We start from the raw sequence: 27,764 nt of genomic DNA, 5'->3' as shown, positions 1-27,764 counted from the left end.
AAGCCACGTCAAACTCGCAAACAATTGTCTTCCCACGCTCCGTCCCTGGTACAGGGAGTCAGCATTTCCATGCCAAGCAGTGAAAACATGGTGGCCTTGACACACAGGTATCATCCAGGATTCAAGGCACTCTTGTTTTCTCTGTCCTCTGGGAGCTGTTTATCCCCCTGCTCCCACACAGCAAGTCGTCTGTTCTCAGCTCTGCTGGATTTCTGATAAAGTTTGGCCCCTTTTACACCTTTTGGATCAACAAACCATTTGGTCAATGACCCAAACCACAATTTCCCATCCTGTCACCTGTCAACCATCCTTACCCAGAGCGTAATCACAACAGGGATAAAAACAGGAGAAATGTAACAATCAAATTCAAAATCAAGGCACAGCCAGTTATAGAATTTAATTTAATGTTCACTAGTCAAAAAACCCGAAGTAGGGGGTTCCCCAGGATTCTTACAGACCACACCTTGAGGGGGGAGAACTCTCTCTCTGACCCTCACTCAATTTCACTCCGTTATTTTCCAGTTCTGTTCTGGTCCCGCCTGGGGAAACATCTCAATCTTTTCTACTCCTGAAGGAGCGCTGTGAGTTCTCGGTTACTAGTACATAAGGACAGATGCTTCAAGCAACAGATCAAGCATGGATGTAAAAGTTTCCCCAGCTCTCTCTTTACCCCTATCCAACTTGTTGACACTTTGTAATCAGTATTATTTCTCCCAAGACCTGAATTGTCCCAATCTATATTATTTTTGTGAGCACGTTCAATGTGTTTAATTGGATCCTGATTGTTTTGAACTCAGTTTCTCTCTGGAGTGTCAGTGCCTTGATGATGTCACAATGTTGTCTCAATCCCCTGGCCACATTCACCATTTCATCTCCTGCTGTGTCTCAAGTAGCTGTGTGTGTTTGGGACCCGCTCTTCACTCCATCTCATCATGAATTTAGGCTTGTTATTTTTCACATGTAACAAATCACATCTGTACACTCACTCCGGTGTCCCAAAATCATGTCACACATTCTTAACTCTCAGATGTGTTGATGAAAAGATCAATGTATCTGTCTTTCTTATCTCCTCCTGTTATAGTGCTGATATTTCATATAATGGCTGGGCTTCCAAATGTGGATTTCTTTTTAACAGAGTTCATGGACAATGATAAAAGTTCCAAGAGAAAGTGATCCACCTCTTCATCCCATCCCACGTTTTAGAGGTGTTGATGGAAAGGAGGTCATTGATATTGTGAAATATCATAAGAATAAAAAATCTACCAATTCAGACAATACTGAGATGTCAATCATTAAGCAGGTTATTGATTGTGGAGTAAAACCATTGACACATTTGCATCCGGTCTTTTCAAACTGGGCTATTTCCCTGTAAAATGAAAATAGACTAAGTTACTCCATGGTTTAAAGCTGGTGGTAAACATAGAAGAAACCCTACAGTGCAGAAAGAGGCCATCTGGCCCATCGAGTCTGCTCTGACCACAATCCCACCCAGGCCCTACTCCCATATCCCTACACGTTTACCCGCTAATCCCTCTCACCTATGCATCTCAGGACACTAAGGGGCAATTTTAGTGTGGCCATCAACCTAACCCGCACATCTTTGGACTGTGGGAGGAAACCGGAGCACCCGGAGGAAACCCACGCAGACACGAGGAGAATGTGTACACAGACAGTGACCCAAGCCGGGAATCGAAACCAGATCCCTGGAGCTGTGAAGCAGCAGTGCTAACCACTGTGATACCGTGCCACCCCAAACAACAACGCCCAACGTGGGGCTCGAACCCACAACCCTGAGATTAAAAGTCTCATGCTCTACCGACTGAGCTAGCCGGGCATATTATACTGCATGACTATACTAATTACAGGGGAGTGTCTTCACTTTTCTAATTTTTCAGAGAAAAGAGAAGTCATTTGCTAAATGGTCTGATAATTCCATTCCTCAATGTAACTCACTGTGTAATAGTCAGACCAAGTCAGTCTATCTCATTATCACTGATGGAATTTGTGGAGAAAATGACGAATGCTGTGGACAAGAAGACAATTTACAATCGAGGTTTTTACTGATCTTACACAGATTTTGATACAATTGACCATGGAATATTACTTAAAACACTGGAAACATAAGGGATTAGGGGAGTAGTGAATAAGTGGCTCAGAAGTTATTTGGAAATCTCAACAATTTGTAACAGTCGATGATGTGAATCAGATTTTGTGAATATTCTGTGTGGAGTCTCACAGGGATCTGTTTTGGGCCTTCAATTGTTTATTTTATATATTAATGACATTTGGAATGCATCAAAGTTATTACAATTAGTTTTGTTTGCAGATGATGCCAATATTTTTTATTCTGGGTGGGATCTTCAAGAGCTTATTGAAATTGTTAGTGCTGAATTGGAGAAAATAAAAATATTGTTTGTCAAAAATGAATTGTGACCGACTTTGAGTGGAACGAAGTTTATGTTATTTGGTGAAGTAAATCCCTTGGTTAATATAATAAACAATGTTAACATTTACAAAAATAGAAGGGGTGTCAGACCCCTCTGATGAAGGGTCATCTAGACTCAAAACGTTGGCTCTATTCTCTCCCCACAGACAATGTCAACATTTATTTATTCATGGGATGTGGGTGTTGCTGGGACAGCATTTATTGCCCATTCCTAATTGCCCTTGAACTGAGAGGGCAATTAAAGGCAGCCATGTTGCTGTGGATCTGGAGTTACATGTTGGTCAGACCAGATAAGGGGTTTGGCAGATTTGCTTCCCTAAAGGACATCAGTAAACCAGATGGGCTTTTATGACAATCAACAATAGTTTCTAATCATCATTAGACATTTAATCCTAGATTTTCATCTAATTTATATTTCACCATTTGCCACAATAGGATTCGAACCTGGGTCCCCGGAGCATTACCCTGAGTCTCTGGGTCACTCGTGCTGTGACACTGCCACTACACCATCGCCTCCCCAATATGGAAATATAGTTCTGGGTGTTAACCACACATACAATATATTAAAATAAAATAATCAAAGAGTATTGAAATTCTGAGTAAAACTAAATTTATATTGGATCCGCAGTCATTGCATATTTTGTATTGTTCATTTGAGATGATTCTTCAGAGGTTTGGGGAAACGTTATAAAGCATGAATATTTGGGCAACATGGCAGCACTGTGGTTAGCAGTGCTGCCTCTCAGTGCCAGGGACCCAGGTTTGATTCCTGGCTTGGGTCACTGTGTGGAGTCTGCACATTCTCCCTGCGTCTGTGTGGATTTCCTCCGGGTGCTCCGGTTTCCTCCCACTGTCCGAAAGACGTGCTGGTTAGGTGCATTGGCCATGCTAAATTCTCCCTCGTGGTCACCAAACAGGTGCTGGCTTGTGGCAACTAAAGGATTTTCACAGTAACCTCATTGTAGTGTTAATGTAAGCCTGTTTGTGACACTAATAAATAAATATACTGTTATAGTGTCATGTTCAAAATAAAGAAATCAGTTCAGTGTAACTTAGGTAAGGGGCCCATTAACTACTCCCACAAGAGACCTTTAACATTTCTTATCTCAACCCAAACCGATCCTTCATCCTGATCTTTCAGGCTAAGGTGGTAGCTTTGTACTGAACTAATGTCATCGTTAATTAATGGGAGATCCTATCACCTTTTCCGAACTTGCTGCCATTCCATTATGTCAAATACCCTTCTATATTTAGATCCCAGCCTCCGTGACCTTTCAACTAAGTCTCTGTAATGTCTATCAGGACACACACATTTATCTCTATCCGCGCTGACAATTCATCCTTTTTGTTACAAATGCTGTGTGCATTTTTAGAGATTCAATAATCTAATAGGTATTTCAGGAGAAACCTCTTTACCAGCGAGTGGTGAGAACTCACTATCACAGCGAGTGGTTGAGGTGAACAGCATGAATACATTGAAGGGGAAGCTGGATACTTACATGAGGGAGAGAGGAATAGAAGGATATGCTGATGGGGGGGTGAGTGGAGCTCATGTGGAGCATAAATACTGACACATACCAATTGAGCCGACTGGCCTGGCCCTGTGCTGTAGACTCAATGGAACAGAGACAAATGTATTTATTTCAGATCGACCTGTAGCGTTAGGAAAAACACTATTTACTCTCCAGGATAAATAAATGTCCCTCATCAGCTTTTGTGGATCATTTCAGTGGAAATGTGCTCTCCCAGGCTCAAAGAGCATCAGCCCACTGGAAACAAAGTCATGAGACCGGCCAGTCCAGCAGAAAGAAACCCTCCGACCCTCCCGTTTCATCACCTGTCAGAATGAACATGGTTCAGTCCTGGGTGTGATTAACAGCAGAATCCAATGCTTGGAATCGCTTGTGAATTCGCTGGTGTCTCAGCAGGTGGGATGATCGTGTGAATCCCTTTCCACATTCAGTGCAGGTAAATGGTCGCTCCCCAGTGTGAAGTCGCTGGTGTGTCAGCAGGTTAGACAATCGACTGAATCCCTTCTGACACACAAAGCAGTTAAATGGCCTCTCCCCAGTGTGAACTCGCTGGTGTGAAATCAGGTTGGATGAATCACTGAATCCCTTGCTGCACATTGAGCAGGTGAGTGGCCTCTCCCCAGTGTGGACTCGCTGGTGTGTCTGCAGGCTGGATGCCTGACTAAATCCCTTCCCACACAGAAAGCAGGTGAACGGCCTCTCCCCAGTGTGAGTTCGCTGGTGTGAAAACAGGTTGGATGAATCACTGAATCCTTTACCACACTCAAAGCAGGTGAAGGAAGCCTCCCCAGTGTGAAGTTGCTGGTGTCTCAGCATGTTGGCGGAGTTAGTGAATCCCTTCCCACACACAGAGCAGGGAAACGGCCTCTCTCCGGTGTGAACTCGCTGGTGTGAATACAGGTTGGATGACTGAGCAAATCCTTTACCACACATGGAGCAGATAAACGGCCTCTCCCCAGTGTGAACTCTCTGGTGTGTCTGCAGTGTGGATGAATCGCTGAATCCCTTCTCACACATGGGGCAAGTGAATGGCCTCTCTCCATTGTGAACTCGCTGGTGTATCAGCAAGTGCGATGACTGAGTGAATCCCTTCCCACACTGAGAGCAGGTGAATGGCCTCTCCCCAGTGTGAACTCGCTGGTGTGTCCGCAAGATCGATAACCGAGTGAATCCTTTCCCACAATTGGAGCAGGTGAACGGCCTCTCCCCGGTGTGACTGCGTTGATGAATTTCCAGCACTGATGGGGAACGGAATGACTTTTCACAGTCCTCACATTTCCATGGTTTTTCCATGATCCGTGTGTCTTTCTGTCTCTCCTGCAGTTTTCACAATACGTGCACTGGAACACCGTCACTCGGGTTGCACGGGCCTTGATGCTTTTCTGTTCACACCAATGGTTCACCCAATTCAAACAGCTATACGTTTCTTCTTCCAGATTCAAACCGATGACATTCAGCTGCCATGAATTGAGTGACTGTTAGATCTTGACATTTCTATCAGTAAATCCTCTCCTTCTAATATCCTGTAAAAAGAATTTACAAAAGTCATCACTATCAAAACAAGATAGAAATTCAGTACAGACAATTCTAATTCATGTGGAACTCTGCAAAGGATGTCAATATCTTTAAGAGAGAGAGAAACCTGGGCCAACCTTTCCAGAGTCTGCAACCTCCCTGGATTCACTTCCTTTCCCTTCAGTTGCTGCAAGTCCCCAATTTCCCCCAGAATGAGAAAAGAAATGGAAAGGGGGAAACATTGATTTCCTCCCAGATGTTGCCCAGAAGAGGGAGTTTCACTGAGTCTGAATCTGAATCAATCGAGCTTCCGCATTGTGACGTCCACAATGGAGCCTGCCTGAATGAGCCAATAAGAATCAGTCTCTTCCGCAATGACGTCATGGTGTTCCAGTGCGCAGGCCCGGGCGCGCGGACCCGGGAGCCCCGCCCCCACCCATTGTTCCCCCTCCCCCTGCACCTCTTCCAGCCAAGGTTTCCAGGCAACCGGCTGACGGCTCCGGCCAGAGCGAGAAGCCGCTCGGTGATCTCCCCCCGGCCCCGGGATTGCGCATGTCCAAGGGAGAGGGGAAACTGGCATGTGCGGGGTAGCCCGCCTCCTGACCGTCATGCTGGGGTGTTGACCAATGGGAAGAGTTGGAGGACCGGAAGGACTCTTGTCGTCCAGCCAATCAGGTCTTTGTGACACTCAGATTGAGCTGCACTGAAACTTCCTCCTGTCGGAAGGGAGTTATTTGAGATTATATGGATTACAGCTTCATATCCCAGAGGAAGCGAGGTACCTAAGTATGTTTTATTCTCCAAACAAGCGATCAGATGACATCGAACCCTGGCGGATAACTAATTTATCACTTATTTCCTTAAAAGAGGCCAACATCTAGCTCTTTCCTTTGTACTTTGATTTTTGTTCGGGCTGTTCCCCCTCCTTTTGGGGAGCTGCCCCTTTTACTTTGTCATGATTTAACTTGAGTTTGTTCATTTGTTTTGACCTAAAAGAGGCCAATATCTGTGAGTAAAACACTTTCTTTTCTCCCCTTTCCATTTCTTTTCTCGTTCTGGGGGAAATTGGGGACTTGCAGCAACTGAAGGGAAACGAAGTGAATCCAGGGAGGCTGCAGACTCTGGAAAGGTTGGCCCAGGTCTCTCTCTCTCTCTTAAAGACATTGACATAGAAACATAGAAGGTAGGAGCAGGAGGAAGCCATTTGGCCCTTCGAGCCTGCTCCGCCATTCATTACAATCATGGCCTAATCCTGCTTTTTCCCCATAACCTGTGATCCCATTCGCCCCGAGTGCTTTATCCAGCCGCCTCTTGAATACATTCAATGTTTTGGCACCAACTACTTCCTGTGGTAATAAATTCGACAGGCTCACCACTCTTTGGGTGAAGAAATGTCTCCTCACCTCCGTCCTAAATGGTCTGCCCTGAATCCTCAGACTGTGACCCCCAGTTCTGGACTCCATCAGGAACATCCTCCCTGCATCTATCCTGTCTCGACCTGTTGGAATTTTATCAGTCTCTTTGAGATTCCCCCATCATTCATCTGAACTCCAACGAAAACAATCCTAACCTAGTCAGTCTCTCCTCCTACATCAGTCCTGTGATTCCCTGAATCAGCCTGGTAAACATCCTTTGCTCCCTCAGCTTGACACATTTATTTGTCTGTCTAAAAGATGGTCTTTTTCCTAATGTTCACAATTAAAGGGCAGCTTTCCCCAGGAGATGGCTGACATTTAAGCGTACAGTAAATTAATATAGGACAGAGATATGTCTAGTGTTATTATATGGTACCCAGATTAGATACATTCTTTATGCTTCTGTAATAAAATACATTTATTATTATTTCTTGCATTGTAATATAAGGCTGTAGCGATGTTATACATTTCCAGTCATAAAGTAATTACAGCACAGAAGGAATCCATTCGGTAACTCGAGTCTATGCTGACTCTCTGTATAACATTCCAGTCCCATTCCCACTCGATATCCCCATTCTCCTGAAAGTTTATTTCCATCAAGTGCCCATCCAATTTCATTTTTAAATAGAATCCTGTTCTGAATTTCTATCCTGTACTGACACTGATGACTTTTGTAAACTCATTTTACAGGATATTGAAAGAGGAATCACAGGCCGAAATCTCAAACGTCACGTCTGGATCTGACAGAGTCATATTCCTTGGGAGCTGAATCTAGAAGGAGAAATTGTTGTCCGGTCTGTCGATTTGAAAAGATTTCAAACATCAGTGTGACTGGAAAAGCACCAACACACTGCCACACGCGAGTGAGAATCTTCCAGCGCACTGACTAAAGAGCTTTAACCAGTTACACAGCCTGAATAAATATCACACCATTCACAGCGGGGAGAGACTGTACCCGTGTTCTGTGTGCGGACGAGGCTTCAACTGATTGTCCACCCAAGACAGAGGCAAGGACACCTGTACCATGGAGAAACCATGGAAATGTGCAGACTGTGGGAAGAGATACAGATACCCAAATGAGCTGGAAGCTCATCAGCGCAGCCACACTGGGGAGAGACCATTCACGTGCTCTCAGTGTGGGAAGGGATTCACTCAGTCATTCAACCTGCGGACACACCAACGAGTTCACACTGGGGAGAGGCCGTTCACGTGTTCTCAGTGTGGGGAGGGATTCAGTCATTTATCCAGCCTGCGGAGGCACCAGCAAGCTCACACTGGGGAGAGGCCATTCATCTGCTCTCAGTGTGGGAAAGGATTCGCTTGTTCATCCAACCTGCGGGCACATGAGCACATTCATACTGGGGAGAGGCCATTCACCTGCCCTCAGTGTGGGAAGGGATTCACTCAGTCATCCCACATGCAGACACACTACCAAGTTCACACAGGGGAGAGGCCATTCACCTGCTGTCAATGTGGGGAGGGATTTACTCGGACATCCCACCTGCAGATACACCAGCGAGTTCACACTGGGGAGAAGCCGTTCATCTGCTCTCAGTGTGGGAAAGGATTCACTCAGTCATCCCACCTGCAGAAACACCAGCGAGTTCACACTGGGGAGAGGCCATTCACCTGCTCTGTGTGTGAGAAGAAATTCAGTCTTTCATCCCACCTTTTGAGACACCAACAAGTTCACGAGTGATTCCAGGGGTTGGATTCTGCTGTTATTGTTTCTGCTCTCAATTACATCCAGGACTGCATTTTGTTCATTCTCACAGTTGGTCAATGGGGAGGGTCGGAGGGTTTCTTTCTGCTGGAGTGGCCGGTCTCACAACTTTGCCTCCAGTGAGCTGATGCTCTTTGAGTCTTGTTGCAAATACCTGATTTCAAATTTCACACGGATCACAGAGTGACAGGATGTTAGGAAGTTTAGAGATAATTAGTAAGGATTTCTGTTTGGAACCCCCCAAATGCCCATCCAATTTCTTTTGTAATTGTTTATTGTCTCCACTTCCTCCACCCTCGTAGGCAGCGAGTTCCAGGTCATTACCATTCGCTGCATCAAAATATTCTTCCTCACATCCCCCCCCTGCATCTCTGACCCAAAACCTTAAATCTGTGCCCCCCCTCGTCCTTGTCCCATCAGCTAATGGGAACAGTTTTTCTTTGTCCACCTTGTCTAAACCTGTCAGAATCTTGTCAGGAAGGTGTACCTGGAAATCCCTCCCTAACAGCACTGTGGGCGTACTTACATCTCGGGCATTGTAGCAGTTCAAGAAGGCAGTGTTGGGGTTGACCATGGCCGAGGCAGCTACATACAGCCACATATCCTGCTATAATTAAAGGACTGCAGATTGAATGTGAGGCATTATGGGACTGGACTATCTTGACCATGTTTCTGTGACGGCTCAGTTTCTGCAATCACAAACCATTAAAGCTGCTTAGCAAAGCTCCAAAAGAGGACCTTGTGAGAATATTTACACAGAATGAGTTAGAATTAAACTTATTCCATAAGTTTGGGCGGCATGGTGGCACAGTGGTTAGCACTGCTGCCTCACAGCGCCAGGGACCTGGGTTCGATTCCTGGCTTGGGTCACTGGCTGTGTGGAGTCTGCACATTCTCCCCGTGTCCGTGTTTCCTCCGGGTGCTCCGGTTGCCTCCCAAAGTCCAAAGATATGCGGTTTAGGTGGATTGGCCATGCTAAATTGCTCCTTAGTGTCAGGGGGGCGAGCTAGGGTAAATGCATGGGGGACAGGGCCTGGGTGTGATTGTGGTCAGTGGAGACTCGATAGGCCAAATGGCCTCCTTCTGCACTATAGGATTCTATGAATCTATGAATAACCAGCTGGTATTCAGCGGCTGAGATATCCAAATCTCACAATCAACAAACGGTGGTAGGTCGTTGATTAAGAAGTGTTCTCAGGCATTGCTTAAATTATTTTATCATAGATTTGTGATAAGAACTGTGAAGGTCTTGTGACCCGGTAGTCGGTGAAGTGACGGTACACTCCAAGTAGCACTGGACTGAAAAGTGGACGTCTAAGAGTGGATTCTAATGGTTATAATCCAACCCAAGCATGGCCAGTGAAAAATTCAGAGCTCGAGTGGGCACCAGACAGATTTCTTACCTGTCTTTTGGAAACTAAGAACAAGAAACTTATCGATAAAATGATTTGAGAATAGGGCCAACATTTTGAGCCTGGATGACACTTCATAGGAGCTCTCATGAAGGGTCATCCAGACTTGAAACGTTGGCGCTATTCTCTCCCTACAGATGCTGTCAGATCTGCTGGGATTTTCCAGCATTTTCTGTTTTTGTTTTACTTTTATAATAAATGATTAGGTCTGATTGGAATCCCCACGACCCTCCCACAAAACAGAGAAAGTGGTGACAAAAGGAGAAAAAGGATATGGATGATAGAGTCTGGGTTCTGATTCCCGAGCCCATGTAGATTTAACAAAACGAGTGAACCAGTTTATAAAGAACAGAAATTCCCATCCCTCACAAAAAACTGATCAAATTAAAATAGGTTGAGGAATATAACAAAAAAATTAATAGGTGAAGTTTAAAATCAAGTTTCTTTTGTTGTTAGAGAGGGGATTTTTCACAGTAACCTCATTGCAGTGTTAATGTAAGCCTACTTGAGACTAATTATAAACTTTAAGTTTTTTAAAGTTATTTTGTTAGAGGGGTTCAGAATACCTTGAGATTAAAAACTAATAAAGGCTATTGAAACAGGGTGGACTGACTTAGACGAACGTAGAATAAGGACCACAACGTGCCTTATTTATATTATACAAAGATACTGTCTGCATAGAGGTACAAATAATCACTGGTAGAGAATTTAAACATGTACTTTTTGGACTAAAATGTAGACCTTGGCCAAACTGCAGACTGCCATAAAGCATAATGCACCTTTACCCGGGTCCAATCCCTGTACCCTGACACACTGACCCCACTAATCAACAGAGCACCTTGACCCTGGCCCTATCCCTGTATCCTGACATACTGACCCCACTAATAAACAGAGCACCTTTCCCCAGGCCCTATCCCTGACATACTGACCAACAGAGCACCTTTACCCAGGCCCTATCCCTCTCCCGACATACTGATCCCACTAACCAACAGAGCACCTTTCCCCAGGCCCTGTCCCAGACACACTGACCCTACTAATCAACAGATTAGGTCCTCCAGTCCCGCCCCTCATTCACTCTGATTGGTTGGAGGACCAGCCGCTCCCGCTCGGTCCTCCAGTCCCGCCCCCTCTTCCGATTGGTCCGGAGCTGCCGTCAGTCATTCCCCGGGTATTGTGATGTGGAGCATGCGCAGTGTCATTGCTGTCCTTGGTGCTTGTTTGTCCCGGAGAAGCGGAGTCAGCGTTAGGCGGTGGCTGGGAGGATTTGGAAACACTTTGTGGATCCGCAAACCCTTCAGAATCATTGTCAGCTCCCTGGTTTGCAGCTGCGGGGCTTCTCCCTCCCTCCTGGGAACAGGCTCAGGTTAACGGCCCCATCCTGGTTTGGGAGCTGGAGCATGCGCAGTGCCTGCGGCAGACGGTAAGGCGCTCGAGCGAGCGGGTTTTAAATGGAGATTTTTACAAAGATCCAATGCGGATCCAGAGCCCGAAATAAAACCGGAAACAGAAATGGAGTTGGCGGGTGGGTGGTGAGGCTTTATAAAAACCCGGTGTCGGCCACAAACCCTCAATTTGCGAAGCAAATTCCTCGGGCCTTCCGAAGGTTCAGACCCGAGTTCACATCCGCCATCTTTATAGGGAACCACGTATTGCAAAGCGCATGCGCATCCGCCATCTTTGTTGAGGTAAATTGGAATAACGCATGCGCAGCCACCATACATCTGGAGGGTGAAACCAAATGAATAACCCACTGGAGACAAAAAAAATCAGACAGTTTGTTATAAAATCAATGTGTTGTTGTAAAACCGGAAATTAGGGTTACAGCCAACAACAACTTCTATTTATATAACACCATTAATATCAGGGTGGTTAGCACTGCTGCCTCACAGCTCCAGGGACTCGGGTTCAATTCCAGCCTTGGGTCACTGTCTGTGCAGAGTTTGCACGTTATCCCTCTGACTGTGGGTTTCCTCTGGATGCTCTGGTTTTCTCCCACCGTCCAAAGATGTGATGCTCAGGGGAATTGGCCATGCTATATTGCCCCTTCGTGTACAAAGATGTGCAGGTAAGGTGGGTTAGAGGTATAGATCTGGGGTAAAATATTCAGAGTTGGTCCAGACTTGATGGGCCAAATGGTTTCCTTCTGCATGGTAGGAATCCTTGTGCAGTGAAGGTCTAGTCACTAATGGTGGAGTGATTAAAAAATGGAATGTGAAGGAAGCCAGAATCAAAGCAGTACTAGAGGTGATTCCAGAGATGGGGAGGAACAGGCCTTGGAGTGATTTGTATAAATTAGTTGTAAGGATGCATGAAAAATATGCAACATTTCATTTAGATCTCATAGAATCCCACAGTGCAGAAGGAGGCCGTTGGGCCCATCGAATCTGCATTGACCACAATCCCACCCAGGCCCTATCACCGTTACCCCATGCATTTACCCGAGCTAGACCCCCCACCCCACCCACACAAACACTCAGGGTTAATTTAGCATTTCCAATCTACTTAATCCGCACCTGTTTGGACAGTGGGAGGAAACTGGAGCACCTGGAGGAAACTCATGCAGACACAGGGAGAACATGCAAACTTCACACAGACAGTGAACCAAGCTGGGAATCAAACTTGGGTTCCTAGTGCTGTGAGGCAGCAGTGCTAACCACTGTCCCACCGTGCCGCCCTCAGCTCAGGGAGGAGGGAGAGTGTGTGGGACATAGATTTACTGTTTTGGGAAACCAGAGCAGAAAAGTTGTTCCTTAGAAATTAGACTTGTCTGATCAGAATTCTATCCTGGACTGACAGTAGTTTTGTAAACTCCTTTTGCAGGATGTTTGAAGGGGGAAATTTACAGTCAGCAAAATGGACTCAAGTTTCACACCAAGATTTAACAGTTGCTCAATTCACCAGCACCTGAACACTATCAGCCTTTGAATGTGGAGTGCGGGAAAAGATTTCAAACTTCAGTGTGACTGGAAAAGCACCGAGAGACACACCCGAGTGAGACTTTTCCAGTGAACTGACTGTGGAAAGAGCTTTAACCAGTTACACAGCCTGAAAAAACATAACACCATTCACAGCAATGTGAATCTGTGCATGTGTTCTTTGTGTGGACGAGGCTTCAACTAATCACCCAATATGGAGAGACATGATGATATTGACACCATAGAGAAACCGTGGATATGTGGGGACTGTGGGAAAGCATTCACTTGCCCATCCAAACTGGAAACTCATCGACGCACCCACACTGGGGAGAGACCCTTCACCTGCCCCGTGTGTTGGAAGGAATTTACTCAATCATCCTGCCTAACATTACACCAGCGAGTTCACACTGGAGAGAGACCATACACTTGCTCTGTGTGTGGGAAGGGATTCGTCCAGATGTATAACCTACAATTACACCGGAGAATTCATACCGGGGAGAGGCCGTTCACCTGCTCCGTGTGTGGAAAGCGATTCATTAATTCATCCAACCTTGTGACACACCAGAGAGTTCACACTGAGGAGAGGCCATTCAGCTGCACTGACTGTGGAAAGAGCTTCAGACATTCATCCAGCCTCAAAGCACATCAGCGACTTCACACTGGGGAGAGACCATTCACCTGCTCAGAGTGTGGGAAGGGATTCACTACCTCCTCCCACCTGGTGACACACCAGCGACTTCACGAGTGAGTGCAGGGAGTGGATTCTGCTGTACTTGCTGCTGTTAATCACATCCAGGAGTGAGCCACATTCATTCTGACATTTGAGGTTTGTTTCTGCTTATGTTAATAATCCCTGTAAGTGGGCTGCAGGTTAATATTCTCGATCTAGAGCTGTGTGTGTTTTTGGGGTTGCAGTTTCCCTTTAAGAACCACTGTCTGTGATCTTTCCCCATCATTCAGGAACTCTCATCACATATTCTTTACAGTACAGAAAGAGGCCATTCAGCCCATCAAGTCTGCACTGGCTCACTGAAAGAGCTTAATCCCATTCCCCTGCCATACCCCTGTAACCTTGCACACTCTTTCTTTTCAGATAACAATCCAATTCTTTTGAGTACCTTGATCAAACCTGCCTCCACTGCTCTCACAGGACGTTTATTCCAGACTCCAACCACCCACTCGGTGAAAATAATTTTCCTCACATCACTTTGACTCTGTTTTCCCCATTAACGTAGGTCTGTGCCCTCTAGTTCTTGATGTTCTCTTGGTGGGAACATTTCCTCACTATTTCACCTGCCCAACTCCTCAGGATTTTGAGTACCTCTATCAATCTCCTCTCGACCATCTTCAATCAGACAATTAACATTTATTTCTTCAGATAATCTCTAACTGACGTGGAATTTAATATTCTGACATCTGTTAAATAAATCAGCTTTGTTTCAAACATACGGTGTGTTAAATCCTTGATTTTCTCCAGGATAAGAGATTAATTGATGTCCTGTTACTGACTGTTCTGTTTTTTGGTTCTTTTCTCCTTTCTAACTCTTGATTATTTCAGTCTCAGACCTTGAGTTACACTGATTTTTTAAAATTTGATTTATTATTGTCACATGTATTCGCATAAAGTGAAAAGTATTGTTTCTTATCATGGACAAGTCCCAGCTCCCTATACCTTTCCGAGTGTCTCTCCCAGCCTTGAGATCTAGGGAAGTTTTCAGTATTAAAAATAGAAAATACTGGAAATTATAATCCATACTTTTCCAAGTGTCAGTTGATTGTGTCTCAAATTATTGGCTTTTCCCCACCGCTGATGTTAAGCTGATTGTTCTGTAATTGCTGTGTTTTTGAACAGGGATGTAACATTTACATTCTCTGTCCTTTGTCACTACGACTCTATAAGGATTGGAAGGTTGTGGCCAGAGCGCCACAAGCTCCATGTGAAGGACAGTGTGTGTCAGAGTGCAGCAGTCCCTCAATGTCAGACTGCAGTGTCAGCCTAGATAATGTGCTCAGCTTGATGAGTATTTCCTGTTGTTATTGATGTGGATCATTCAGAAACAATGGACTCTGATTATGTCATCCAGTCCTGCTGCGATGATGTCATAGAGACTATTACATCACAGCAGAGCCTTAGTGGTGAAAACAGTTTTGTTCCAGATGGGAGGTGATGGCCCAATGGTATTATCCCTAGACTTAATCCATAAACTCAGCTAATGTTCTGGGGACCGGGTTCAAATCCCACCACAGCAAGTGGTGTAATTTGAACAAAGAACAAGAAAAAAGAAAATTATAGCACAGGAACAGGCTCTTTGGCCCTCCAAGCCTGCACTGATTATGCTGCCCGTCTGAACTAAAAAGGCCTCCGGGGACCATATCCCTCTATTCCCATTTTATTCATGCATTTGTCCAGGTGTCCCTTAAAGGTCACTATCATATCTGCTTCCACTACCTCCCCCAGCAGCGAGTTCCAGGCACCTGCCACTCTTTGTAAAAAAAAAACTTGCCTCGTACATTTAATTCAATAAAAATAATTGAATTCAATTAAAAAAATCAGAATTAAGAATCTACTGCTGACCATGAAACCATTGTCAATTGTCAGAAAAAAACCATTTGGTTCAGTAAAGCAAAAAGTAAAGTTTATTTATTAGTCACAAGTAGGCTTACATTAACAGTGCAGTGAAGTTACTGTGAAATTCCCCAGGTTGCCACACTCCGGCATTTGTTCGAGTCAATGCACCGGACCAGCATGTCTTTCAGACTGTGGGAGGAAACCGGAGCACCCGGAGGAAACCCACGCAGACATGCAGAGAACATGCAAACTCAACACAGACAGTGACCCAAGCTGGGAATTGAACCCGGGTCCCTGGCGCTGTGAGGCAACAGTGTTAACCACTGTGCCACCCCATGAACAAAGAACAAGAACAAAGAACAGTACAGCACAGGAAACCGGCCCTTTGGCCCTCCAAGCCTGTGCCGCTCCTTGGTCCAACTAGACCAATCGTTTGTATCCCTCCATTCCCAGGCTGCTCATGTGACTATCCAAGTAAGTCTTAAACGATGTCAGCGTGCCTGCCTCCACCACCCTACTTGGCAGCGCATTCCAGGCCCCCACCACCCTCTGTGTAAAAAACGTCCTCTGATGTCTGAGTTATACTTCGCCTCTCTCAGCTTGAGCCCGTGACCCCTCGTGATCGTCACCTCCGACCTGGGAAAAAGCTTCTGATCTGGGAAAAAGCTTCCCACTGTTCACCCTATCTATACCCTTCATAATCTTGTATACCTCTATTAGATCTCCCCTCATTCTCCGTCTTTCCAAGGAGAACAACCCCAGTCTACCCAATCTCTCCTCATAGCTAAGACCCTCCATACCAGGCAACATCCTGGTAAACCTTCTCTGCACTCTCTTCAATGCCTCCACGTCCTTCTGGTAGTGCGGCGACCAGAACTGGATGCAGTACTCCAAATGTGGCCTAACCAGCGTTCTATACAGCTGCATCATCAGACTCCAGCTTTTATACTCTATACCCCGTCCTATAAAGGCAAGCATACCATATGCCTTCTTCACCACCTTCTCCACCTGTGTTGCCACCTTCAAGGATTTGTGGACTTGCACACCTAGGTCCCTCTGTGTTTCTATACTCCTGATGACTCTGCCATTTATTGTATAACTCCTCCCTACATTATTTATTCCAAAATGCATCACTTCGCATTTATCCGGATTAAACTCCATCTGCCACCTCTCCGCCCAATTTTCCAGCCTATCTATATCCTGCTGTATTGCCCGACAATGCTCTTCACTATCCGCAATTCCAGCCATCTTCGTGTCATCCGCAAACTTGCTGATTACACCAGTTACACCTTCTTCCAAATCATTTATATATATCACAAATAGCAGAGGTCCCAGTACAGAGCCCTGCGGAACACCACTGGTCACAGACCTCCAGCCGGAAAAAGACTCTTCGACCACTACCCTCTGTCTCCTATGGCCAAGCCAGTTCTCCACCCATCTAGCCACTTCTCCTTGTATCCCATGAGCCTTAACCTTCTTAACCAACCTGCCATGTGGGACTTTGTCAAATGCCTTACTGAAATCCATATAGACAACATCCACGGCCCTTCCTTCATCAACTGTTTTTGTCACTTCCTCAAAAAACTCCACCAAATTTGTAAGGCACGACCTGAATGTCCGTTTGGGGAAGGAAATCTGCTGTCCTTACCTGTCTGGCCTACATGTGACTCCAGAGCCATAGCAATGTGGTTGACTGTCAACTGCCCTCTGAAATGGCCCAGTGAGCCACTCAGTTCGATGGTAACTAGGGATGGGCAATAAATGCTGGCCATGCAGTGACGCCCATGTCCCACAAATGCATAAAAAATCCTCACAGTTTAAATTCACACAGCCATTCTGTCTCCTTTTGTAATTACCACTCACTTCACCAGTTTAAATAAATGGACGTCAATGAACATAATTCATTCCTGGATGTGATTTACAGTAAAATCCAGTCACTGATTATTTGTGAACTCGCTGGTGACTCATCAGGGTGGATGAGCGAGTGAATCTCTTCCCACACACGAAGCAGGTGAATGGTCTCTCCCCAGTGTGAATTCGCTGGTGTCTCTGCAGGGTGGCTGATTGAATGAATCCTTTCTCACACTGCAAACAGATGAACGGCTTCTCCCCAGTGTGAACCCGCTGGTGTGCAGTCAGTTGACATAATTGTCTGAACCCAGTCCCGCAGTGAGAGCACCTGAACGGTCTCTCGTCAGTGTGAACAAGCTGATGGCGCATCAGGTCCACAGAACCTTTATAGCATTTCTCACAGTCAGCACATTTAAAAGGTCTCTCGTCAGTGTGAACTCGCTGGTGTTTCAGCAGAGTGGACGAATCGCTGAATCCCTTCCCACATTTGGAGCAGGTGAATGTTCTCTCCCCTGTGTGAACTCGATGGTGTTGTCGAAGCCCTGATGATCGAGTGAATCTCTTCCCACATTTGAAACAGATGAACGGCTTCTCCCCAGTGTGAATTCGCTGATGTGCAGTGAGTTCAGATGATTGTCTGAACCCAGTCTCACAGTGAGAGCATCTGAAGGGTCTCTCGTCAGTGTGAACAAGCTGATGTCGCATTAGATTCTGAGAACTTTTATAGCACTTCCCACAGTCCAGGCATTTAAATGGTCTCTCATCAGTGTGAACTTGCTGATGTTTCAGCAGAGTGGATGAATCAGTAAATCCCTTCCCACACTTGGAGCAGGTGAATGGCCTCTCCCCAGTGTGAACTCGGTGGTGTTGTTGCAGCTCAGATGATCGAGTGAATCCCTTCCCACACTCGGGACAGGTGAATGGCTTCTGCCCATTATGAACACGCTGGTGCCTCAACAGGTTGGATGACCAAGTGAATCCCTTCCCACACTCAGGGCAGGTGAATGGCCTCTCCCCAGTGTGACAGGGCTGATGAGTTTCCAGCTCAGACGGGGATCTGAATCCCTGCTCACAGTCCCCAGATTTCCACGGTTTATCTACACTGTGAACATTGCTGTTTTCTTGCATGTTAAAAACCCGATGATATTCAGATCCTGATGTGATGTTTGGTTTCAGTTTCCCTGACTGCAAATCTTCCCCTTCTAATGCCCTGTGAAATTGATTTAAAACAGAAAAAAGGGAGTGAGAGAGAACTCACAAAAACAGAAATGCAGGTTGTGAAATTGAGCTAGTTTTAGCGCCAATTTCCCACCCCCTTCCCGAATCCTTTGATTCCCTGAAAGATCTCTCCAGCTCTGGGCTAGAATTTTCCTCCATTTTAATCCTGGGAAAACTGCAGTTATTGTCACCGCTCTCTGCTACAAATTCCACCCATTGACTCCATCCCTCTCCTCGGAAACTGTCTGAGACTGAGCCAGACTGTTCACATAGCAAAATATTTCACCCAACCTGAGAATCTGACCACAAATCCACATCATTACCAAGACCAGTTCCACCTCAGTAACATCACCCAACTCCAGTCTCCTCTCAGTTCATCTGCTGCTGAAACCGTCACCCATTCCTTTGTTTTGAGTTGATTTGATTTATTATTGTCACATGCATTAGTATACAGTGAAAAGTATTGTTTCCTGCATACTATACAGACAAAGCATACCATTTATAGAGAAGGAAATGAGACTGTAGTGCTACAGTCATAGCTAGGGTGTAGAGAAAGATCAACTTAATGCAACGTAGGTCCATTCAAAAGTCTGATGGCAGCAGGGAAGAAGCTGTCCTCGAGTCGGTTGGTACGTGACCTCAGACTTTTGTATCTTTTTCCTGACGTAAGAAGGTGGAAGAGAGAATGTCCGGGGTGCGTGGAGTCCTTAATTATACTGGCTGCTTTAGCAAGGCTGCGGGAAGTGTAGACAGAGTCAATGGATGGGAGGCTGGTTTGAGTGATGGATTGGGCTACATTCACGACATTCTGTAGTTCCTTGCGGTCTTTGGGCAGAGCAGGAGCCATACCAAGCTGATGCTAATGCTTTCTATGGTGCATCTGTAAAAGTTGGTGCGAGTCATAGCTAACATGCCAAATTTCATAGAGTCATAGAGGTTTACAGCATGGAAACAGGCCCTTCGGCCCAACTTGTCCATGCTGCGCTTTTTTAAAAAACCCCTAAGCTAGTCCCAATTGCTCACATTTGGCCCTTATCCCTCTATACCCATCTTACCCATGTAACTGTCTGCAACGTTTTTTAAAAGACAAAATTGTACCCACCTCTACTACTACCTCTGGCAGCTTGTTCCAGACACGTTGCCCCTCTGGATCCTTTTGTATCTCTCCCCTCTCACCTTAAACCCATGCCCTCTAGTTTTAGACTCCCCTACCTTTGGGAAAATATATTGACTATCTAGCTGATCTATGCCCCTCATTATTTTATAGAGCTCTATAAGATCACCCCTCAGCTTTCTATGCTCCAGCGAAAAAAAGTCCCAGCCTCTCCTTATAACTCAATCCATCAAGTCCCGGTAGCATCCCAGTAAATCTCTTCTGCACTCTTCTAGTTTAATAATATCCTTTCTATAATAGGGTGACCAGAACTGAACACAGTATTCCAAGTGTGGCCTTACCAATGTCTTGTACAACTTCAACAACTCCTGTATTCAATGTTCTGACCAATGAAACCAAGAATGCTGAATGCCTTCTTCACCATTCTGTCCACCTGTGACTCCAGGTTCAAGGAGCTATGAACATGTACCCCTAGATCTCTTTGTCCTGTAACTCTCCCCAGTGGCCTATCATTAACTGAGTAAGTCCTGCCCTGGTTCAATCTACCAAAATGCAATACGTCGCATTTATCTAAATTAAACTCCATCTGCCATTCGTCAGCCCACTGACCCAATTGATCAAGATCCCGTTGCAATCCTGGATAACCTTCTTCACTGTCCACTATGCCACCAATCTTGGTGTCATCTGCAAACTTACTAACCATGCCTCCTATATTCTCATCCAAATCATTCATATAAATGACAAATAACAGTGGACCCAGCACCGATCCCTGAGGCACTCCGCTGGTCACAGGTCTCCAGTTTGAAAAACAACCCTCTACAACTACCCTCTGGCTTCTGTCATCAAGCCAATTTTGTATCCATTTAGCTACCTCACCCTGGATCCCGCGAGATTTTCCTTCGTCTTCTGAGAAAGTAGAGGTGTTGGTGGGCTTTCTTAACTATAGTGTTGGCTTGGGGGGACCAGGACAGGTTGTTAATGATCTGGGCACCTAAAAACATGAAGCTTTCGACCATTTCTACTTCATCCCCGTTGATGTAGACAGGACACGTTCTCCACTATGTTTCCTTATGTCGATGGCAATCTCCTTCATTTCTGTTTACAATGAGGGGGAGATTATTGTTACTGCACCAGTTCACCAGATTCTCTATCTCATTCCTGTATTCTGTCTTGTCATTGTTGGAGATCCGACCCACTACGGTGGTGTCACCAGCAAACTTGAAAATCGAGTTGGAGAGAAATTTAGCCGCACAGTCATAGGTGTATAAGGAGTATAGAACATAGAACATAGAACATAGAACATTACAGCGCAGAACAGGCCCTTCGGCCCACGATGTTGCACCGACCAGTTAAAAAAAAAAACTGTGACCCTCCAACCTAAACCAATTTCTTTTCGTCCATGAACCTATCTACGGATCTCTTAAACGCCCCCAAACTAGGCGCATTTACTACTGATGCTGGCAGGGCATTCCAATCCCTCACCACCCTCTGGGTAAAGAACCTACCCCTGACATCGGTTCTATAACTACCCCCCCTCAATTTAAAGCCATGCCCCCTCGTGCTGGATTTCTCCATCAGAGGAAAAAGGCTATCACTATCCACCCTATCTAAACCTCTAATCATCTTATATGTTTCAATAAGATCCCCTCTTAGCCGCCGCCTTTCCAGCGAAAACAATCCCAAATCCCTCAGCCTCTCCTCATAGGATCTCCCCTCCATACCAGGCAACATCCTGGTAAACCTCCTCTGCACCCTCTCCAAAGCCTCCACATCCTTCCTGTAATGTGGGGACCAGAACTGCACACAGTACTCCAAGTGCGGCCGCACCAGAGTTGTGTACAGTTGCAACATAACGCTACGACTCCTAAATTCAATCCCCCTACCAATAAACGCCAAGACACCATATGCCTTCTTAACAACCTTATCTACTTGATTCCCAACTTTCAGGGATCTATGTATAGTCGGGGCTGAGAACACAGCCTTGTGGGGCATCGGTGTTGAGGATGATCGTGGAAGAGGTGTTGTTGTCTATCCTTACTGATTGTGGTCTGTGGGTTAGGAAGTTCAGCATCCAGTCACAGAGGAAGGTGCCGAGACCCAGGCCACGGAGTTTGGAGATGAGTTTCGTGGGAATAATGATGTTGAAGGCTGAACTGTAGTCAATAAATAGGAGTCTGACATTGCTATCTTTGTAATCTAGATGTTCCAGGGTTGAGTGCAAGGCCAGGGAATTGGCGTCTGCTGTGGACTTGTTGGGCGGTAGGCGAACTGTATCGGATCCAGGCAGTCCGAGAGGCTAACCTTTTGAAGCACTTCATAATGATGGATGTTAGACCCACCGGACGAGAGCCATTAAGGCACGCTGCTTGGCTTTTCTTTCGTACTGAGATGATGGTCATCTTCTTGAAGCAGATAGGACCTCAGATTGTTGTAAAGAGAGGTTGATGATGTCTGCGAATACCCCGGCCAGCTGATCCATGCAGGTTCTGAGTGCTTGTTACCATTAGACTTAATGATTCTAACACACCCCTGGCCGGTCTCCCTCACTCAACCTGTCTATTAACTTGAGGTCATCACAATCCTGCTGCCCACGTGTTTACTCATTCCAAATCTTGTTCACCCACCACCCCTGTGCTACAAAGGCTCCTGTTTATGAATCAACATTTTAAATTTCTCATCCTTGTTCTCAAGTCCCTCCATGGTTTCACCCCTCCCCATCTCTGTAATCTCCTCTCGCCTCACAACCCTCCAATATCTCTGCATTCCTTTCATTCCGGCTTCCTCAGCATTCACAGTTTTAATCACTCCATCATACGTGTCCGCACTCCCAGTTACCAAGGCCATAATCTTCGGAATTTCCCCCTAAACTGCTCCCCCTCTGTGTCATCCTTCCTTTAAGATACTCATTAAAACTACCTCTTTAACCAAGCCTTTACCCATCCACCCTCATGTCTGCTCACATGACTCTATGTCAAATGTTGCTTTATAACACACCTGAGAAACGCCTCAGAATGCTCCAGTACATGAAAGATGCTGTATAAATACACATTGTAATTATTGATTTGGAGATGTATCACTGTCCCTTCATCATCACTGGGTGAATAGCCTGTAACTCTTGACCTAAAGGGGAGCACCTTCACCACATGGACTGCAGCTGTTCAAGAAGATAAAACATAATCTTCTCCACAGGTAATTTCAGAGAAACCCTACAGTGCAGAAAGAGGCCATTCGGCCCATCGAGTCTGCACCAACCACAATCCCACCCAGGCCCTACCTCCATATCCCTACATATTTTACCCGCTAATCCCTCTAATCTACGCATCCCAGGACACTCAGGGGCAATTTTATTTTAGCATAGCCAATCAACCTAACCGGCACATCTTTGGACTGTGGAAGGAAACCAGAACACCCAGAGGAAACCCACACAGACACGAGGAGAATGTGCAAACTCCGCACAGACAGTGACCTAAGCCAGGAATCGAACCCAGGTCCCTGGAGCTGTGAAGAAGCAGTGCTAACCACTGTGCTACCGTGCCGCCCGTTTTGGGGATGGGAAATATTTTCTGTTGGTCTTGTTAGTGAAAAGACAGGGTAGTGGGATGAGCTGATTCCCTTGTAGAGAACCAGCAAATGCATGATGGGTTAGTCATTTTCTGTAGTGTAATAATTCAATGTTTCTGTGGCTTAATGAAAAAGAGACCAATTCTGGAGGCCAGGAACTAACTTCTGGAATCAATGCCCACTGCCTCCAATCGAGGTGGCGGCTGCACATGCGCCCTGTTGCCCATTGCCCCCTATAAAGATGGCCACCGCCCTGCTGTCCATTGCCCCCAATAAATATGGCGGTCACGCTGCCCATTGTTCTCGAAAGATGGAGGCTGCAAAATCGGTCAGGCAGGGCCTCGGGCGTCTTATTTGTGGTTTGAAGCTAATATCCGATGTTTATGAAAGCTCCGCTTCCTATACCGGGTGCTTATGAGTCCTCCCTTTTGACTCTCAGGCTCCATTTAACCTCACTCACCCGGTGTCTACAATCAGTTTCTGGTCTCCCTGCTGCTCCGACACCACCCCATCCGACCACTGCCTACACCGCACTGCGCATGCTCCAGTCAGAGAGGCACTGAGTCTGCGCAATGATCTCCAGTATTGAAGATAGGGTATCGTCACCCTCTCGGTGCACGCTGGGTAATGGCACCGCCATTGCCACTTGATATTGTCAAATACAAATACATCTTTTGTGGTCCATGATCATAATGACTGGCCTGGCCGAGAATGGCTTACTCCTGTTCCTATTTTCTATGAAAATATATTTAAACAGGCTTATTTTAAATTAATTAACACCTTCCTTGAAATAGTGTGCACAATCATTTGTCAGTCTGGGAATTTAAACTTGCTCTTTCACTTTCAGTCAGGAACACGTCCCAGTTTCACACTAAACTTTGATTTGACAGCATGTTTCCAGCCTTCACCGTTGTTCAAAATTGTTGCAAACTCTCGGCAGCTGTGACGGTATTTGTAAAGACAGAGTCAATGTTTCCAGTCCAATATGACTCTTCAGTTCCAAAACATTAGCTCTGTTTCTGCAGAGATGCTACCAAACCTGCTTTGTTTTTATTTCCGATTTCCAGCATCTGTAATATTTTGATTTTCTTTCACAATTGTTCACCTGACTCGAAACATAGTTATAAAAGAGTCTTCTGTTCCATGTTTAGGAGCTCTGGACTATAGAAAAGAGCAGTTGGGACACATTTCTTACACACCTCAGGATTAACCCACTTTGCTGTCAGTGAAGAGAGATGAGAAAGTCCAAAGTGCTGTTTGTCCCTCTCAGTGTGACCCTATGGCAGGAACAGACTGCAGTTCTGTTCCTGCTGTGTGAACCTCCCCCAGATTGCCCCTTCTGAGCTCCAGCCGGCAATGTTAAACATTCAGCTGGGAAAGACGAACATCTGCAACTATGTATTCAAATATCACTGTTTTATTTCACATTTATTTAGAATATTAAACTCCAGTCCAGTTACAGGGATTATTAACATAATCAGAAACAAACTCCAAATATCAGAATGAACATAGTCCAGTCCTGAATGTGATTCACAGCAGCAGCAATAACAGCAGAATCCAGCCCCTGTAGTAACTTATGAACTTGCTGGTGTGTCAGAATGTGAGGTAACCGAATGAATCTCTTCTCACATGGAGCAGGTGAACAGCCTGTGAATGTGTTTGTGTATCAGCAGATACATTTTGCATTTAAATCTCTGCTCACAGTCAGAAGTTTGAAAAAGTTCCTTATCAGTGTGAACAAGTTGATGTGCAGTGAAGTGGGATGACTGAGTAAATCTCTTGCTAAACATGGAGCAAGTGAACAGCCTCTCCCAGAGTGAGTGCACTGGTGGACACTGAGTTCACATGTCCAGCTGAACCCAGTCCCATAGTGAGAGACTCTGGATGGTCTGCTGTCAGTGTGAACCTGCTGATAGCACATCAGATTCATAGAAATTTTAAAACATTTCCCACAATCCAGACATTTGAAACACATTCCATCAGTGTGAACTCACTGGTGTGTTAACAAAACGAATGAATCAGTGAATTGCTTCCCACACATGGAGCAGGTGAATGACCTCTCCCTGGTGTGAACTCTCTACTGTTGCTGCAGGATGGACAATCGCTTGAACCTCTCCCTGCACTGAGAGCAGATGAGTGGAGTGGAACGGACTGAATACACTGGTGAACCATCAGTGAATGTGGGTTTTTAAAGCTCCTGTCACAGTCTCAGCATTTAAATCCTCTCTCTTCAGTATGAACCCACTGGTGTGTGTGGAGACTGGATGGAGAAAAGTGGGAGTTCGGGGCTCAGACAAGAGGGATGTTTAGAGACAGTTTGGCCCATTGGGCTAATGGAATGGAGCAAAGCAACAGAGACAGCTGATTGGATTATCTCAATCTTAGTGACAAAGTACTTCCATGAGCTCCTCACACTTGTTGTTGGAGGTGAGGATAGAGGAAACAGGGGAGAGCCCTTCAAAAGGAACTGACGTGTATTAGAGTTATTAAAAATATTCACGATGTGAATATTTTTCGAACTTGATCGAGTTTTTCGAGGAAGTGATGAAGATGATTGATGAGGGTAGGGCAGTGGATGGTGTCTACATGGACTTCAGTAAGGCCTTTGACAAGGTCCCTCATGGCAGACTGGTGCAGAAAGTGAAGTCGCATGGGATCAGAGGTGAGCTAGCGAGGTGAATACAAAACTGGCTCGGTCAAAGAAGACAGAGGGTAGCAGTGGAAGTGTTTCTGAATAGAGGGCTGTGACAAGTGGTGTTCCTCAGGGATCAGTGCTGGGACCTTTGCTGTTTGTAATATATATATAAATGATTTGGAGGAAAATGTAACTGGATTGATTAGTAAGTTTGCGGACGACACAAAGGTTGGTGGATTTGCAGATAGCGATGAGGACCATCAGAGGATACAGCAGGATATAGATCAGTTGGAGACTTGGGCGGAGAAATGGCAGATGAAGTTTAATCCGGACAAATGTGAGGTAATGCATTTTGGAAGGTCTAATACAGATAGGAAATATACAGTAAATGGCAGAACCCTTAAGAGTATTGATGGGCAAAGGGATCTGGGTGTACAGGTACACAGGTCATTGAAAGTGGCAATGCAGGTGGAGAAGGTAGTCAAGAAGGCATACGGCATGCTTGCCTTCATCGGCCGGGGTATTGAGTTTAAAAATTGGCAAGTCATGTTGCAGCTTTATAGAACCTTAGTTAGGCCGCACTTGGAATATAGTGTTCAATTCTGGTCGCCACACTACCAGAAGGATGTGGAGGCTTTGGAGGGGGTACAGAAAAGATTTACCAGGATGTTGCCTGGTATGGAGGGCATTAGCTATGAGGAGAGGTTGGAGAAACTTGGTTTGTTCTCACTGGAATGACGGAGGTTGAGGGGCGACCTGATAGAAGTCTACAAGATTATGAGAGTCATGGACAGAGTGGATAGTCAGAAGCTTTTTCCTAAGGTGGAAGAGTCAATTACTAGGGGGCACAGGTTTAAGGTGTGCGGGGCAAGATTTAAAGGAGATGTACGAGGCAGATTTTTTACACAGAGAGTAGTGGGTGCCTGGAACTCGTTGCCGGGGGAGGTAGTGGAAGTGGATACGGTAGTGAGTTTTAAGGGGCGTCTTGACTTTACATGAATAGGATGGGAATAGAGGGATATGGTCCCTGGAAGGGTAGGAGGTTTTAGTTCAGTCAGGCAGCATGGTCGGTGCAGGACCATGGAGGGCAGAAGGGCCTGTTCCTGTGCTGTAATTCTCTTTGTTCTGTAAACATTTCTCTGGATATTTAAATAAAAAGAGTTATCCAAGTGAATGTTGGTCCAAGAGAAAGTGACTCTGGGGAATTAATAATGGAAAGTGAGGAGATGGCAGATGAATTCAACAGGTACTTTGTATCAGTCTTCACTATAGTTTAGTACTCTACCCGATAGTATCGAGGATAGAAGTAATATCTCATCAGGGTGTGGAAGGGAGAGAGGAACTCAGGAAAACTACTGTCACTTATGAAGTGGTACTGAGCAAATAGTTGGAGCTGTCGGCTGACAAATCCCGGACCCTGATGGACTTCATTCTCGGCTCTGAAAAGAAGCAGCTCGTCAGGTAAAAGCAAAGTATTGCAGATACTGAAAATCTGAAATAAAAACAGAAAATGCTGGAAAGACTCAGCAGGTCTGGCAGTACCTGTGGAGGGAGAAACAGAGTTGACATTTCGAGGCCACATGGCTGTTCTTTAGCTGAAGAGGGGTAGAAATGACTGGTGAGATAGTTGATGCATTGTTTTAATTTTCCAAAATTCCCCGGTTTTGGTGGAAGTTCCATTAGATTAGAAAGTAGCAAATGCAGCTCCTTTATTCAAAGAAGGAGAGAGACAAAAAGCAGGAAACTACAGGACAGTTAACTTAACATGCCAGAGGAAAAATGTTAGAAGCTATTATTAAATACGTTACAGCATGGCAGTGAGATAAAATCAGGCCATGAAGAAGAGTCAACATGGTTT

The 27,764-nt window shown here is 45.5% G+C and overlaps 3 protein-coding genes and 1 non-coding gene across 4 annotated transcripts in view; 1 reads left to right on the top strand and 3 right to left on the bottom strand.

Annotated features, from left to right (window-relative positions):
- Positions 1-1,761: 1,761 nt before the first annotated feature.
- Positions 1,762-1,834, bottom strand: trnak-uuu (transfer RNA lysine (anticodon UUU)). Its single transcript has one exon. It is a non-coding gene; the product is annotated as a tRNA-Lys (tRNA).
- A 2,468-nt stretch (positions 1,835-4,302) lies between these two features.
- Positions 4,303-5,271, bottom strand: LOC144483903 (uncharacterized). The gene has a single exon (XM_078202483.1). The coding sequence runs from the start codon at positions 5,269-5,271 to the stop codon at positions 4,303-4,305; it is 969 nt and encodes a 322-aa protein (XP_078058609.1).
- Positions 5,272-7,932: 2,661 nt separating this feature from the next.
- Positions 7,933-27,764, top strand: part of LOC144483902 (uncharacterized) — a 28,135-nt gene continuing 8,303 nt past the window's right edge. Inside the window, exons 1-2 of the mRNA XM_078202482.1 lie at positions 7,933-8,529; positions 13,179-13,702. Of these exons, the coding sequence (XP_078058608.1) occupies positions 7,933-8,529; positions 13,179-13,702 (1,121 nt within the window). The remainder of the gene's footprint in view (positions 8,530-13,178; positions 13,703-27,764) is intronic.
- LOC144483920 (uncharacterized) lies at positions 17,173-23,787 on the bottom strand. Its single transcript, XM_078202498.1, has 2 exons — positions 23,732-23,787; positions 17,173-18,588 (listed from the first exon to the last, which is right to left on the bottom strand). Exon 2 carries the CDS (start codon positions 18,504-18,506, stop codon positions 17,469-17,471), a length of 1,038 nt encoding a protein of 345 aa, XP_078058624.1. The 5' UTR covers positions 18,507-18,588; positions 23,732-23,787; the 3' UTR covers positions 17,173-17,468.

The sequence above is a fragment of the Mustelus asterias genome, unplaced genomic scaffold, assembly GCF_964213995.1.
Source record: "Mustelus asterias unplaced genomic scaffold, sMusAst1.hap1.1 HAP1_SCAFFOLD_84, whole genome shotgun sequence".
Taxonomy (NCBI): Eukaryota; Metazoa; Chordata; class Chondrichthyes; order Carcharhiniformes; family Triakidae; genus Mustelus; species Mustelus asterias.
The sequence above is the reverse complement of the archived record's forward strand: the minus strand, read 5'-3'. Positions and strand labels throughout refer to the sequence as shown.

What these genes read in the sequence shown, in the direction of transcription:
- LOC144483903 (XM_078202483.1), bottom strand. Translation starts at nt 5,271, where the DNA reads ATGGAAAAACCATGGAAATGTGAGGACTGTGAAAAGTCATTCCGTTCC.
- LOC144483920 (XM_078202498.1), bottom strand. Translation starts at nt 18,506, where the DNA reads ATGCAAGAAAACAGCAATGTTCACAGTGTAGATAAACCGTGGAAATCT.